The following is a 14,479-nucleotide window of genomic DNA, read 5'->3' on the forward strand; positions in this document are numbered from 1 at the left end:
GGGTCATAATATAAGGTGTAACGAAAAATAATGTCTTGCTTTATTTTGTATTTTTATTGTGTAATTTCCATCAGTAAGTCTCAAAATACTCACATATGTATAGAAAAATACTGGAATTACTCTCTGTTCAAAAAAGAGATCTTGCTCACTAAAAATCTTCACTAAAGAATTAGTTTTAGAAAATGCTCAGCTCATGCATAAAATAAAAAACAGTAAATCTAAACTATGACGAGGCGATTAAATGGCTATAAATAGAAGTGAGTAGCGGAAAATTATTAAACCAAAACAAAGACTAATAAAAAAATGATATACAAATAAATCTTGTTGAAGTTAGAAAACAGTTTTTTCTGAACTGGCTTAAAATTAAGAATAAAACTTGTGACACAAAGGCAATGGAAAAATATAAATAAAAATAAAACTGTGGTTAAAAAGATCTACGGTAAAGTTTTTTCTTAAATGACTGAATATAAAAAAACATTAGGGATGAAAACTAATACAGATATAAAATTAAGATAAAACTGTGATTAAATAGCTATATATTAAATAGGTATGTATTGTTTTTTAATATAGTTTTTCTGAACCAACGATATATGAAAAGAAAAAAATCAGGGCTCAAAACTAATATATATGAATGAAAATTGTTAAATAGTTATACAATAAAGTTTTTTCTGAACTGACAGTATGTGCAAAGAGAAAAATTTGGTTTTAAACTGACCAAAAAAAAAATCTCAGGGTTTAATATAGCTAAAGCATATTAACTGCATCTAAAAGGCAAATTAATAATGGCCTAAATTAACACTAAATATAGCTAGATTAAAAAATTATATGTGAAAATATAGTAAGAGGATAAAATCATTCATTAAAATACAATAAAGTAAAAAATTATTCATGAAAATACAGTTACAGTAAAAATTATTCATGACAATACAGTTAAAGAAAAAATTATTCATGAAAATACAATTAGAGTCAAGAATTATAAAGTACATGCAACAATTATACACTGCTTATAATAAATTTAATAATTAAAAAAAACTGGTTAGTTATTTCAAAAGCCTATTTTTATCGTCCATTAAAAATACATAATAAAAAAGATATATAATGTTAAGATTACAGTGTAGTTCAGAAAGACATCAGCTACAGTCAGCTACTGTACAAAAATATTATAGACCACTGGCTGCAAAGATTGGTGGACATTGATGGATTTTTAATTGGTAAATAGATTCAGTCTATTTCAGTAGTTATAAAAATAAAATGGTTTTAGAAAAGGTTAGGAAAGGAAGTGATGTACCTCAAATAATATTTAAAATTGTGTAATAATAATAATAATAATAATAATAATAATAATAATAATCTCGTCAAGCTGGTATGGATCAATAATTACATCACACTGATTTCAAAAGCAGATAGAAAAATATGTTATATTGATTATATTTTTCAACCCTCACAGCAGTTAAAAAAAAAAAAATCATTAACAAGGAGCTAATAAATGCAAAGAAAAAAAAGTCTGCTAAAATGGAAGTTTAAAAAATGCAAAGAATAATAATGGCAGTAAAATCAAAGAGGAATTTAAATTAGAGGTGGTTGTGGTGATGCTGCTTCTTCCTGCGATGCTCCCTCATCTTGTCCAGCAAATCCTCAAATAAATCCTCCATGTAGTCCTCGTCCTCGTCCTCGTTGATCAGGAACTGCTCATCGTCCTCGTAGTCGCCCTCGTCCTCATAATCGAGTTCGTTGAAGGCAAGAAGATCAAAGTTGTTTTTCTTCTTGTCGTCCTCGGTGGGGGTAGGAGATGAGCATACCCAGCTGCCCACCGCACAGATGCTGAAATAATAATAATAATAATAATAATAATGAAAATGGTGATGATTGGTGGTAGTAGCGGTGGTGGTGGTGGTGGTGGTGGTGGTGGTGGTGGTGGTGGTGGTGGTGGTGGTGGTGGTGGTGGTGGTGATGATGATGATGATGAGGATGATGGTAATGATAACTGTGGTGGTGATGGTGATGATAATGATGATGATGATGAAAACAGAGCCCAAAACTAAGCATTGTTTTACAAATTCTATTCATCTTTCACAGTAACTAAGTCCAATTTACACTGCCTTTTACATGGTCATTTTTTTTTTTTTTTTTTAATGCAAGGAAGAAGGAACCAAGGGCCAGAAGCCTAATTTAAACTGTCTATAACATATTCTGACACGTAAGCTATACTCCGTTCGCTCTAACTTGGCAAAGGTTTTCATCCATTTGCAGCTTTTTTCACGCAGCTCAGGAACAGAAAAATACCATGCTTTACATCCTCTCCATAGCACTTCTTCATGACCAGCATCATTATATTCTAGTGTTAATCTCTTGTTACAACTCAGCATTCAGCATGGAGATATGGTAAATTTAGGCCAGGTTAATGTGAAAGGAGTATAGAAATAATTAACACTTTGTTATATATATCAGAGTGTATGTGTGTGAGGTGGAAGGGGGGAGGGAGGGAGAGGCCAAGGATGAGATGGAGGGATGGAGTAGAGAGGTACAATACATGAGAGAGCGGGGTGTAAGCTGGGCGGAGGACAGCAAAATGACAGGGAACACGGCGACACGGAGGCGACTTGTTTGTGGCCACCCCTTACGAGATTAAGGCTTCTGCCTTTAGACAGGTTGACAGAGAGACAAACAGACAGATAGACAGACAGACAGATGGATAGATAGAGGGATAGGTAGATAGACAGACAGACAGAAAGATATACCAACCAGTGACTGCCATCAACGGTGACATCCTCGCCATCTCGGTATTTCTTCCCCTCCAGTGAGCATTCTGACGGGAAAAAAATGATAATACTTTATTGTAAGTTTTTTTTTCCTCTAAATCTCTCTTTTTTCAAGCTATTTTTTTTTTCATTAAAGTTCACAGTAGTCGTAAATAAATCAGATAAAATTTCACTGGTGCCTATGAAGTTGATGTGGTAGTTTCTCTCTCTCTCTCTACTTATTCCTCTGATATGAAGCAAAAATAAAAATATATATGTATATATTCTCAGTAATTATATATACTTCCTCCTCCTACTTCATGTATCTGCTCCCATATCTAATATCAACTCATGTCAATTATTTACATCTATCACCACGCATCTACCTACCTATTTACCTATCTATCAGTCTATCTGCCTATCAGTTTATCTATCTATCTACCTATCTGTCTCTATCTCTCTATATATCTATCTATCTGTCTGTCTATCTATCTATATACCTACTCCTACTGCATCTATCTACCAAAGAACATCTACTTGAACACACAGACAAGGTCATGCACATACTCTTCTTCTACCATGCACCTATCTGTCCATCTGTCTATCTATCTAACCATCTCTTCATCCATTTGTCCATCTCTCTATCTGTCCATCTATCAGTCTATCTAACCATCCATTCATCCATCTGTCTGTCTCTCTAGCCATCCATCCATCTATCCATTTATCAATCTGTATACACCTCATACTTGTAATCCATCTCCTGGCCACTAAAGATCGCCTATTTGCACACACACAGTCGTGCACATACTCTTCTGTGGTGGGTGGAATCCTGGTGCGAATAACTTGGTGAATTCCTCGAAGTCCAACCTCCAGTCGTGGTTAGTATCTGCCACGTCCACCAGAGCGTCCACACACAGGGCTCTGCAGGGTAGGGAGGTGGGTGTTAGTGCTGTTTTATTGATATCACCAAAATCATCATCATCATCAGTAGCATCGTCTGTCGGGAGCTATGGGTGTAGTTTGAGACAGTCTATAGTCTTTCCACTGCGATGTCACAAAAAACACTCATATATCACCCAAAGATGCCACAAAAAACTCACATATTACCTGGTCAGCTCTTGGTCCTGCTCGGGTCTGGCGCTGAATGGGACCTTGGAGGTGCAGTTAAGGAGTTCGTGGGCGGCCAGGTAGGAATCTCTATCACTGTCGCAGGAGTAGAATCGCCCCCACAGGCCCTCCCGATACGTCATTCCGGACACATGCCACGGCTCACTGGCCAGGGTGTCATGCCAGTGGGTACGAACCACCGTGAGAAGGGCGTCGCGCTGGGAACTGTAGCATACGGCTGGGGAAAGAGGGGGAAGAGGGGAGTTAGGGATGAACAACAATTAGGCTACTGTACTGGATGTTTGCCTGTTTCTTAAAGGCATTTCTATCTATCTATATCTATCTATCTACAATTAATGTTGTATATTAGTTAGTCTCTAATTCTCCATTCCCCCAACTTACACCCTCCCTCTCTCATATACCTCTCTACTCCAACACTCAGTCTCATCCTCGGCCTCCCCTTCCTTCTCCCCCCCTCTACCTGACCCACATACACTCTCCTTGTTAGTCTATCACTCGCCATCCTCTCCACACACAAGTACTGTGCTAAATGTCTGCCTATCCTCTTTCCTCAGCCTCCCCTTCTGTCCACAGTAACATTCTTACCTGGGTCCTCATTCTTGACAGCTGGTTTCGGTGTCACAGTCTTCTTCTTCTTGCAAATCCCCTTGTGTACCACCTTGATGTGCTCTCCCTGCAGAATACACATCATTATTAGTCAAACCGATTATTCTTGCAGCCTTCATTGTTCTTATTCAGCCTAAGAATTCATTTTTAAACTAGATATTTGATTTAGTCTTCACCATACTCCTTTTACTCTGACTCGGCCTAACACTTGCCACCTATGCATCTTGAAACCTGAGTTATAACACTAGACTATGGTGCTTGTCACGAAGAAGTGTTATGGAAAGGCTGGAAAGTCGTAGCAATATCATTTTCTGCCACTGAGCCACGTGAAATAAGCAGCATAAGGTCGAAAATCCGGACCAAGTTAAGGTAAAAATAATTCCTACAGTACTTGAGTTCCTAAGATGAGAAATATTATCCGGAGGGAGGGAGAAATTAAGTAAAATAATAAAATAGAGTAAAATAAGGTGAGTAATAATACGTGGTGGGAAGGAAGGGTTAAGATGGTGGCTGTTACCGTGAGACATGCTTGGCGGTGCAGAAGGCAGTGGGTGTCGTAGGTACGCCCGTCGGAGCCACACACGGGGGCGAAGCGGTCAGGGCAGCTTTGTATGCAGTGGCACTCCGCTACACCCCCTCTCACTACACACTCCCGCCCTGCACGACACTCCACAGCGGCACAAAGCTCACCTGTAACATCGGATGGCACAAAATGACAGCACATAACACCAGGTACACACACACTCACCCCTCACACACACACACACACACACACACAGGACCTGCTCAACACTCCACAGACACATAGGTCACATGTAACACCATTTAGCACAAAATAACACGAGGGAACACATGTACAAACCGTTTCAAGTTACTTTCATGTACAGTATGTTACACTACGAACCTATCACAAGGCACATTCACTCACTGATTATTCACTCACACTCTCACTCCCTTCCACTAACTCACTCACCTACCGTCTCTCTCACACTGTTTTCCTAATTTCTATCTCTTACGTCTTGCTTATTTCTTATTAATTTCCCAACAAAGAATCACATAATACTCACTACGGTCCCCGATCTCAAACTGAAACGAAAAATAAAGAAGAAATATAGTAATTATATAAGGATAATGTAACAGTAATATAGAATGTAAACATGTATGGGAAATGCAGAAATAAAAAAAGGATGATGGTAAAAGATATGAAAAATACAAATATGGAGTGTGCAACATTAAATTTAGTCATAGGCATTTCCATAAATATGTCATCCACTTCTACCCTCTCATAAGGAGTACTAAGACTAGCAGGTAGGCTAGTGGCGCGCATCATCCACTCACTTGCTGTAGTGCATCCTTCAGGTGGTCGTGGAGGATGATCATACACATCGGTATATATAGAGGGACAAGATATACAGAGACAGACAGACAGGCAGATAAGTAATTAGTAAATAATTATGAAATGAAAAGACAGTGCTCAGTATAAAACGGGGCCACGACACACCCCTAACGACCCCCCCTCCCCCCAAAAAAAAAAAAAATCCTCAACTCCTGTATTCTCGTCGGTTAAGGAAGCTCCCTGACACCTTTTCCTAAGCGATTTATTTTGCTCATTACACCCTACAGTCCTGTGTTGTATAAATCCTTCCAATACCACCATACTCGAGTTAAATAACGTACAAAAGGATGTTAACCAGCCATTTCTAACATAAAACTGATTCGCTGAGGAAGAGGTGAGGAAGCTGAGGGAAAAAGTCACCCACATCTGCCCTTCTCAAGTAGGTCGCACGACACTTTCTTCCTTAATGCGAACGAGGACAATTTTCTCGCCAACAGGAGGTCAGTTTTCCGGGGCGGGGGACAGAACGATGGAGGTCGAAATCGGGAGAAATGTGGACGTGGGAACTTGTGATTTTGGTGTGTGTGTGTGTGTGTGTGTGTGTGTGTGTGTGTGTGTGTGTGTGTGTGTGTGTGTGTGTGTGTGTCCAGTTGAATATAAATCGTCCAAATCCCGATTATTAATAGTGTAAAATAAGTCGCAGGGTTACAGGGGTTAAGCTACTGCCAGACGATTTTATTCAGGGGAAAGAATTGGGTACAGAGGATTTATAAAGGGAAGGGCGGGAAGGGGAGGGATAATGGAGGGAGAGACTAACAAGAAGAGATGATTAGAGGGGTGGCCAAAAAGAGGGATGGAAGAGTTGGGTTCGCGGGTGAGTCATCTCTCTCTCTCTCTCTCTCTCTCTCTCTCTTTGTGTGTGTGTGTGTGTGTGTGTGTGTGTGTGTGTGTGTGTGTGTGTGTGAGAGAGAGAGAGAGAGCACAACTTCAATCTCTCTGTCTGTCTGTCTGTCTGTCTGTCTGTCTGTCTCTCTCTCTCTCTCTCTCTCTCTCTCTCTCTCTCTCAGAAATCGTGCGGAAGTTGAGCAACAGCGAGACACATCCATTAACTGCGCATTTCAAGGCGAGAGAGAGAGAGAGAGAGAGCAAAAAAATAATGAGGTTGGGAACTGTCTAAAGGTAAGGGTAAGGGAGGTAAGGGAGTGATGGGGGATAGGAAACTCTCTCTCTCTCTCTCTCTCTCTCTCTCTTAAATCACTCTGATTCGACAATGGAAGCTGACTAATACGGAGATAACTGTGAGTAAGCACCAGAGAGAGAGAGAGAGAGAGAGAGCGGAGGAAAGACACCAGGAGAAGGAAGGAAAGAGACAAGGAAGTGGAAGGCGAAAGAAGAGGAAGAGGATGGAGAGGAAGGAGGAGGAAGAGGAAGGAAAGGAAGAGGAAGGGAGGAGGAAGGAAAGGAAGAGGAAGGAGGAACAGGAAGAGAATAGACAAGAGGATGAGAAAACTATGAAGAGTTGGTGAAAGAATAATAATAATAATAATAATAATAATAATAATTAAATCTATAAAATCGTCTGGAAATAGAGAGAGAGAGAGAGAGAGAGAGAGAGAGAGAGAGAGAGAGAGAGAGAGAGAGAGACCAGATCGAAGCGGTTAGACAGTCGCCGAAGTGAACAAAAAAAACAAAAAAAAAAATAGTGTGAGTCATGTGGTCGGATTCTGTGTGACTTGGGAGCCTTCTTAACATCTATTCCTAAGCGATTTATTTTACGTATCACACCTGAATATTCCCTGGCTTGATAATGTCATTTTCGTCATTGTTTTCGTTAGTAACACACAAGGTTAGCAGTATATTATGGTGCAAAATCGGTATATTATAGAGAAAATTAATCACAAACTAAATCGCTATGGAAGAGGCACTACGTAATCTCGAGACACATCCGAAATATGATGGTATGGGGAGGAGTCAGCACACTCGAGGTCTCGGGGATTTCAACGCTACAGTAGATAGTGATCCTTGACTATTATACAGTATATTTAGTAAACATCTGAGAACAGTAATTTTCTTCCCTTTGCAGCTAAGAATGTTTATAATACTAGAAGAACGTGCGATAGGGAGAGATTCAGTGCTATCCTTGTCTTATCTTTTGTATTCGTTTGTATTCCTGTTCTCTAAGTCAAATCAATGTTACGGTAGGAAGTGCATCTTGTCTGACGGGAAGGGGTTGTACTTCGCGGGGTTGTACTTTGCGGGGTTGTACTTTGCGGGGTTGTACTTTACGGGGTTGTACTTCACGGGGTTGTACTTCGCGGGGTTGTACTTTACGGGGTTGTACTTTGCGGGGTTGTACTTTGCGGGGTTGTACTTCGCGGGGCTGTACCTTGCGGGGTTGTACTTTGCGGGGACTTAACTGGATTACGGTTAGGGGACAGAGGCAGGACGTGAGGGGTCGGCCAAGGCGGGGACTGGCGTGTTGAAAGCGAGAGAGAGAGAGAGAGAGAGAGAGAGAGAGAGAGAGAGAGAGAGAAAGGGACAAACATTTTCTTTCTTTTTTCTTTCTTTTTCTCTGATGCGGAAGTAACTAAATCCTTTCACAAAACTGTCTTCACTCCTCTATACCCCACCAAGATGCCCCAACACCCTGTACTCTCTGTAATTCCAACTGTACTCTCTGTAATCCCAGCTGTACTCTCTTTAATCTGGCCTAAAACTATCTCCCTATCTTGTATGCTGATCACGAAGAAGTGGGGTAGAGCCGTAGTATACCGCCTTTGTTTGTTTTTTGTTTTTTTCAAGAAAGAAGGAACCAAAGGCCAGTTCATATTATTCTTAAAGACTCCTTATTATTACCGGATGATCCCTGTCTCATAAAATCTGATCTCGGTCTCAAAATCTGATCTCTCTCTCAAAATCTGATCTCTCTCTCTCTCTCTCTCTCTCTCTCTCTCTCTCTCTCTCTCTCTCATGAAATCTTCCAGAGTAAAGGTGAGAGAGTTTCCTTTGTGTCTTACCCATTGTCGTAACAACACAGGGTACACACTTGGCGTATTGTAATATAGATGTTTCGGTATTTGTGCCCAAGTGGTGGCATGTGGTGCCGTGTTGCCGCATGCCAGGACTCCATAGCCGCGGGGAAAAGGTTGACTGATTTATGCCCATACTCAGAGCTTTGTAAACACACACACACACACACACACACACACACACGGTATCGCTTACTCGAGTAAATTATGAGCAGTCATGAATGTTTGTCAAGCAATAAAAGAGAGAGAGAGAGAGAGAGAGAGAGAGAGAGAGACAGAGAGAGAGAGAGACCTTGAGCAGCTACAGACTGGGAAAATTACTCTTACCGCAGCTGCACACGCCGCCGCTGCCAGGCACACGAATAACACCCGCATCTGATGGGAGGAAAAAAGAAAAATTAAACATAAGAAAAACAGCAGAAAACGAAGATAAGAACAAAAAAATGCAGAAAACAATAAAAAACTAATAAATACAGGACAGAAATATATCAAAAACAATTAAAAAAAACTACAATCAAGAAAACAAAGCGGTAAACAATAACAAAAACAAGAAAAATAAACAGAAAACAATAGCAAAAACAAGAAAAACAAGACACACTGTGTTAATCGAAAAATAAATAACAATAATAACCTTAGTTCACAAATCCATTTTTTTTTTTTACAAACATAGGTCCATGTACTTGTTGGTTCTGGAAGCTCCCTAACACCTCCTCTATAGCGATTTATTTTTGGATATATTTTTTTTTTTTTTAATGTGACCGACTTTGGGCATAGGCTTTACAGCCTGCTTTCAAGGCCCAGTAGTCCTCCTACGTACCGCACACCTCTACATGTCACCACTTCGGCGCTAACACCCACCGTCCATACTGAATACGTGCTAGGGCTGTCTCATATAGGACTGGTGTATTGGTATTAGCTGACTGGGTAATACCTTTTTGTGCGTTATTTATGCAAGTGTGCCGATATTAGAAGGATTCATTTAACGGAGGACAGAACAGCAAGGTGTAATAAGCAAACTAAATCACTTAGGAAAAGGTGTTAGGGAGCTTCCTTAACCGAGGAGAATACCCGCCATATTCACACATCCATTTTCCCACAAACATTATAAACAAAAATCATCTTTTAAAATGATTAAGAATTTGGTTATGTTCTTGCAACCTCCAATAGTGCATTCCTTACAACCTGACAGATTTCCATACACCCATTCAGTTCAGTTGATGGCCATTTTGCAACGAAGATATTGAGGTGGTTTGGCCATGTGGTGAGGATGGAGAGTGAGAGACTGACGAGGTGAGTGTACGTGAGTGAGGTGGCCGGGGAGAGGGGAGGCCGAGGATGAGATGAAGGGATGGAGTGGAGAGGTATATAAGAGAGGGGGGTGTGAGTTGGGAACAGGGCAATGAAATGGCGGGGGACAGGGCGACATGGAGGTGCTTTGTTTGTGGCCACCACTTACGGGATTAAGGCGCCTGGTAATACATAGACAGACATATCCGCGCGTCTTTCCAGAAACCCAAATCGTCAATAATCTCGCCCTTGACGTCTTAATCTGTATTCCCGCAAGGACTTAGCCATTAAAATCACCGTGGCGGAACCTCGCGTAGTGGTAAGGGAACGGAGACTGACTTAAGGCCCTTCTGCTGTAGAGATCTTAGGAAAATAAAGTTAAAAAAAAAAAAATATCTGGAGGTAAGAAAGATAACACTGAGAAGGCGTCATTCCAATCGAGAAAAAGGTGACTAAAGGCATATAAATTAATAAATCTGAAAATTGCAAACTGTCTACATAAAATAATGATTTTTTTTAAGGTTTTGTGGATTTTAAAAGGAAAAAAATTAAACCTTTCGAGAGGAGAGATTGGGTAAGGTGTTGAGAGAGTGAGGCGCTAGTGGGTGAGGCGGGAGATGATTCAGGCAGTGTGGTATGGTGAGGCAGGGTGAGGCAGAGAGATGATTCAGAAGTACAGTGTGGTGAGGCAGGAGTGTAGGCGAGGCAGGTATGAGGATAAGGCACGTGAGGGTGAGGCAGAGAGATAGCTCAGAAGTACAGTGTGGTGAGGCAGGAGTGTAGGTGAGGCAGGTATGAGGATAAGGCACGTGAGGGTGAGGCAAGGGGAAGTCAGGCAGTGCAGTGTGGTGAGGCAGGAGAGGATTGGACAAGGATGGCAGTGGCGCAGGAGGGAGAGGCAGGAGGATAATTCAAGTGCAGTGTGGTGAGGCAGGCGGTGTAATGAGGTGTGAGGGTTAGGCAGACATGTGGGTAAGGCAGGACGTAAAGTAAGGTAAGGCAGTATACCCATCAAGGCCACATCCCCGTCTGCCTGTCACCCTTACCTATCGTGTTTCCTCAGTACACACACACACACACACACACACACACACACACACACACACACACACACACACACACACACACACACACACTGGTAGTAGGTGTGGCGACAGTTATCCACTCACTTGATGTAGTGCTGCCTGTTCCTTTCACTTTTCTGCCTGTTCTTTTTATGTCTGTCTCTGTCTGTGCTCCTCTCTCTATTTCTCCCTTTGTTTTCCGTCCCTTGTACACAGAATGACAAGCCTAATGGTCTCCTTTAACCCAGGAAACCATTTACAACGCTGGGTGGTAACCATCTAACCAGAAAAAGGGGTGGCGTGGAGCCTGCTATGGTGCCCCTGCTGAGGGGAATGCCGCAAATGTGGCGTCCACCCAGGAACGAAACCTTCACACTTTCCCCCGCGCCTTGCTGTTCCAGATCGCTGTCGGCAGCAAGGGAACATCAGTTCACTGCATGGGACGGCCCTGCACGGATTGTTGCTTGCCTGCGATTGATGGGTCTGCAACTACAACAAAACACTCACATCTCCCCATACACTCCTACCACCGCACACACTCATTATCCCTCACGCACACACACACACACACACACACACACACACACACACACACACACACACACACACACACACACACACACACACAACAAAGCACAAAACGCCAGTACAAAGACCAACAGTAAAACACACAAATCCAGTTACATTGACAGTGTTATCAGTGCAGGAAACCAAGGGAACAAAGGCGTAGAAATAAATGATGACGTGCGTGTATGTAACAGTATACAGGTATTTGTAGGAGGGGGGAAGCTTCGTAGTGTGTGTGTGTGTGTGTGTGTGTGTGTGACGATATTTCCCCCTGGTGCAGATCCCTAACCCCTCTCAGCTTAGTCGACGGCCAGACATAGTCATTTTTTGAAAGTTATTTTGACTAGTAACCAAGGAGACTCATTCCTGCCTCGTACATACCTGTGCTTTATCGAACCTCATGCCACTACGACTTATTAAGGTGTGGAAGTGGACCAGTTCCCTCAGATGAAGACAGATCGAGTATAGTGGTGGTGGTAAGATGAAGTGGGTGGTGATGGTGGAACGATGGGTGGTGAAGTGAGTGGTGGTGGTGGTGATGAAGGGGTGGTGGTGAAGTGCTGGATGGTGTCGGTGATGAAGGTAGTGGTGGTGGTGGTGGTGAAGGGGGTGGTGTTGTGGTGGTGATGATGGAGTGGTGGTGATAAGAGTAGTGACGATAGTGGTGGTGATGGAAGTAGTGGTGAAGAAAGTGGTGGTGATGGGAGTAGTGGTGGTGATGGGAGTAGTGGTGGTGATGAGAGTAGTGGTGATGATGGGAGTAGTGGTGGTGATGGGAGTAGTGGTGAAGGGAAGTGTGGGTCAGTGTGGGTGGACCTCCAATCCTTCCCTTCCTTATACGTGGTCAAGGTAAGATTAGAGCCAGCCAAACCTCATCTCTCTCTCTCTCTCTCTCTCTCTCTCTCTCTCTCTCTCTCTCTTTCTCTCTCTCTCATAAAGTTTCTTCAATTTTTACCTCGAAAGAAACAATAGGTCACTTGCCGTCTCTCTCTCTCTCTCTCTCTCTCTATCTATCTATCTGTCTATCTATCTATCTCTCTCTCTCTAAAACTCTAGACTTAACGGAATTTCTATCGGTCGTGTGCGGTCAGGTAAGGAATTTGATACTAGGCTGCGAGACGAGGAGGGAGGAGGAGGCATGGAGGGGGAGAGCGAGAGAGAGAGGAGAGGGAGGGAGGACGAGGAAGGGAGAGAGGGAGGGAGCGTGAAGGGAGAAATGGAGAGAGAGAGAGTAGGTCAGCTGGTTACGTACACACACACATCCACTTCAACAATACCCTTTCCACTCCTACCTGGCTTAAAGTTACCATCTCTCCACCTTGAATACCAGGTAGAAACAATATATTAACACTAGAATAATACCAGTCACGAAGAAGTGCTTTGGATAGGATGTGGAGTTACAGTATTGTCTTACTCAGCCACTGAACTACGTGAAATAAGTTCCCAGAGAACGAAAATTAGGGCAGGTTAAAGTGAAAGGACTATAGTTGAAGTCGCCCAGTGCCAGCCAGTGATGGCCTATTGCTCGCACTACTGGCACGGGAACTCTACATTGAACTATGAGATGCTTTTTCTTTAAATTGTCTTTTAAATCTTTGGAGGTACAAATTCACTACATCATCGGTACACAGTTGAATATTACATACTTTCCATATGCATTTAATTAAAGATGTTGCAGAGAATAAGGTATATAAGAACCAGAAAAACAAACTTACCCTGCTGAGGAGAGCAACACGTCCACACACTTCACTGTCTGACTGAGAACTGGTGGTGATGCTGCTTCAGTGTTGCCAGTTCAAATTTTTAAATGTCGCCGGAGTGTCCAGTCACCTGCAGGCGAAAACAGGTAAAAAGTCGAGAAGTACAAACAGAAACACAAGTATTTCCCTAAAGTTGGGCGAATACATGGCGGAAAAATCGAACCATCTGAAACACGCACTAGTATAGATGGAGTTTTCATTGTATTTCGTCAGTTGTAAATTTCCTTGAGATATATACCGGAGTAAATGTCTATCTATCTATCTATCTATATACCTAGGCTGCTTCCCCCAAGGAAAGGGAGGTAGCCGAGACAGGACGACACACTCCCCATTTACTCATCCATTCAAACACATTCATTCGCACGTTAGCCCCACCACAGCGCTCTTAAACAACTGCCATTCCTCCTCCACGCTGCCATTTTCCCGATCTTTCACTGAGTATATGTGGGAGTAACAATTTCTCAGAGGTGGATTTGTGGAGGAGGGAGGGCCTGCCTACGTATATACAGAACCCTTGTAGAAAAGAATGACCACCATCCACATCCCCCGGATCGTTTGGCTGTGGGATAAGTCCAGGTCAAGAGAACAGATTCACAGAATGTTCTCTTGGCCTTGGGATAAGTGACATGGAGGTGTATAGTACGTCAGAGGACTGCTGGGCCTCAGGGAAGGACTGTGCGCGCCTATGCGTAGAGATGGTAAAAAAAAAATGTTTACTGACGAAGGAAACTCTGACCAGGGCTAAAATTGCCATCTTTCCACCTTGAATGCTGGGTGTTAAAGCCCGACGGCCCTTTGTCTAGGCCGCCCCTCACAGAATGCGGCGTTGAACAATAGACTTGCGTGGTGTTTCATAATGGGTCACGTAGCAAAAGAGGCAAAATGACCAGAGATCCTTACCTCACTTAAAATGACAGGTGGCAAAATATAGAGCCTTCCAATCCTGCTTTTGCGATGCTGATTT

General features: G+C 42.4%; 1 protein-coding gene across 1 annotated transcript; it reads right to left on the reverse strand.

Moving 5' to 3' along the window:
* Positions 1-996: 996 nt before the first annotated feature.
* LOC145396533 (follistatin-related protein 1-like) lies at positions 997-13,505 on the reverse strand. Its single transcript, XM_080269914.1, has 9 exons — positions 13,471-13,505; positions 9,165-9,212; positions 5,540-5,558; positions 4,990-5,162; positions 4,452-4,539; positions 3,846-4,083; positions 3,547-3,659; positions 2,743-2,806; positions 997-1,821 (listed from the first exon to the last, which is right to left on the reverse strand). The coding sequence occupies exons 2-9, from the start codon at positions 9,210-9,212 to the stop codon at positions 1,572-1,574; spliced, it is 993 nt and encodes a 330-aa protein (XP_080126040.1). The 5' UTR covers positions 13,471-13,505; the 3' UTR covers positions 997-1,571.
* Between the last annotated feature and the right edge of the window lie 974 nt (positions 13,506-14,479).

Source organism: Coenobita brevimanus, chromosome 38 (genome assembly GCF_032717465.1).
Source record: "Coenobita brevimanus isolate Jiangsu-jjx chromosome 38, ASM3271746v2, whole genome shotgun sequence".
Lineage (NCBI taxonomy): Eukaryota > Metazoa > Arthropoda > Malacostraca > Decapoda > Coenobitidae > Coenobita > Coenobita brevimanus.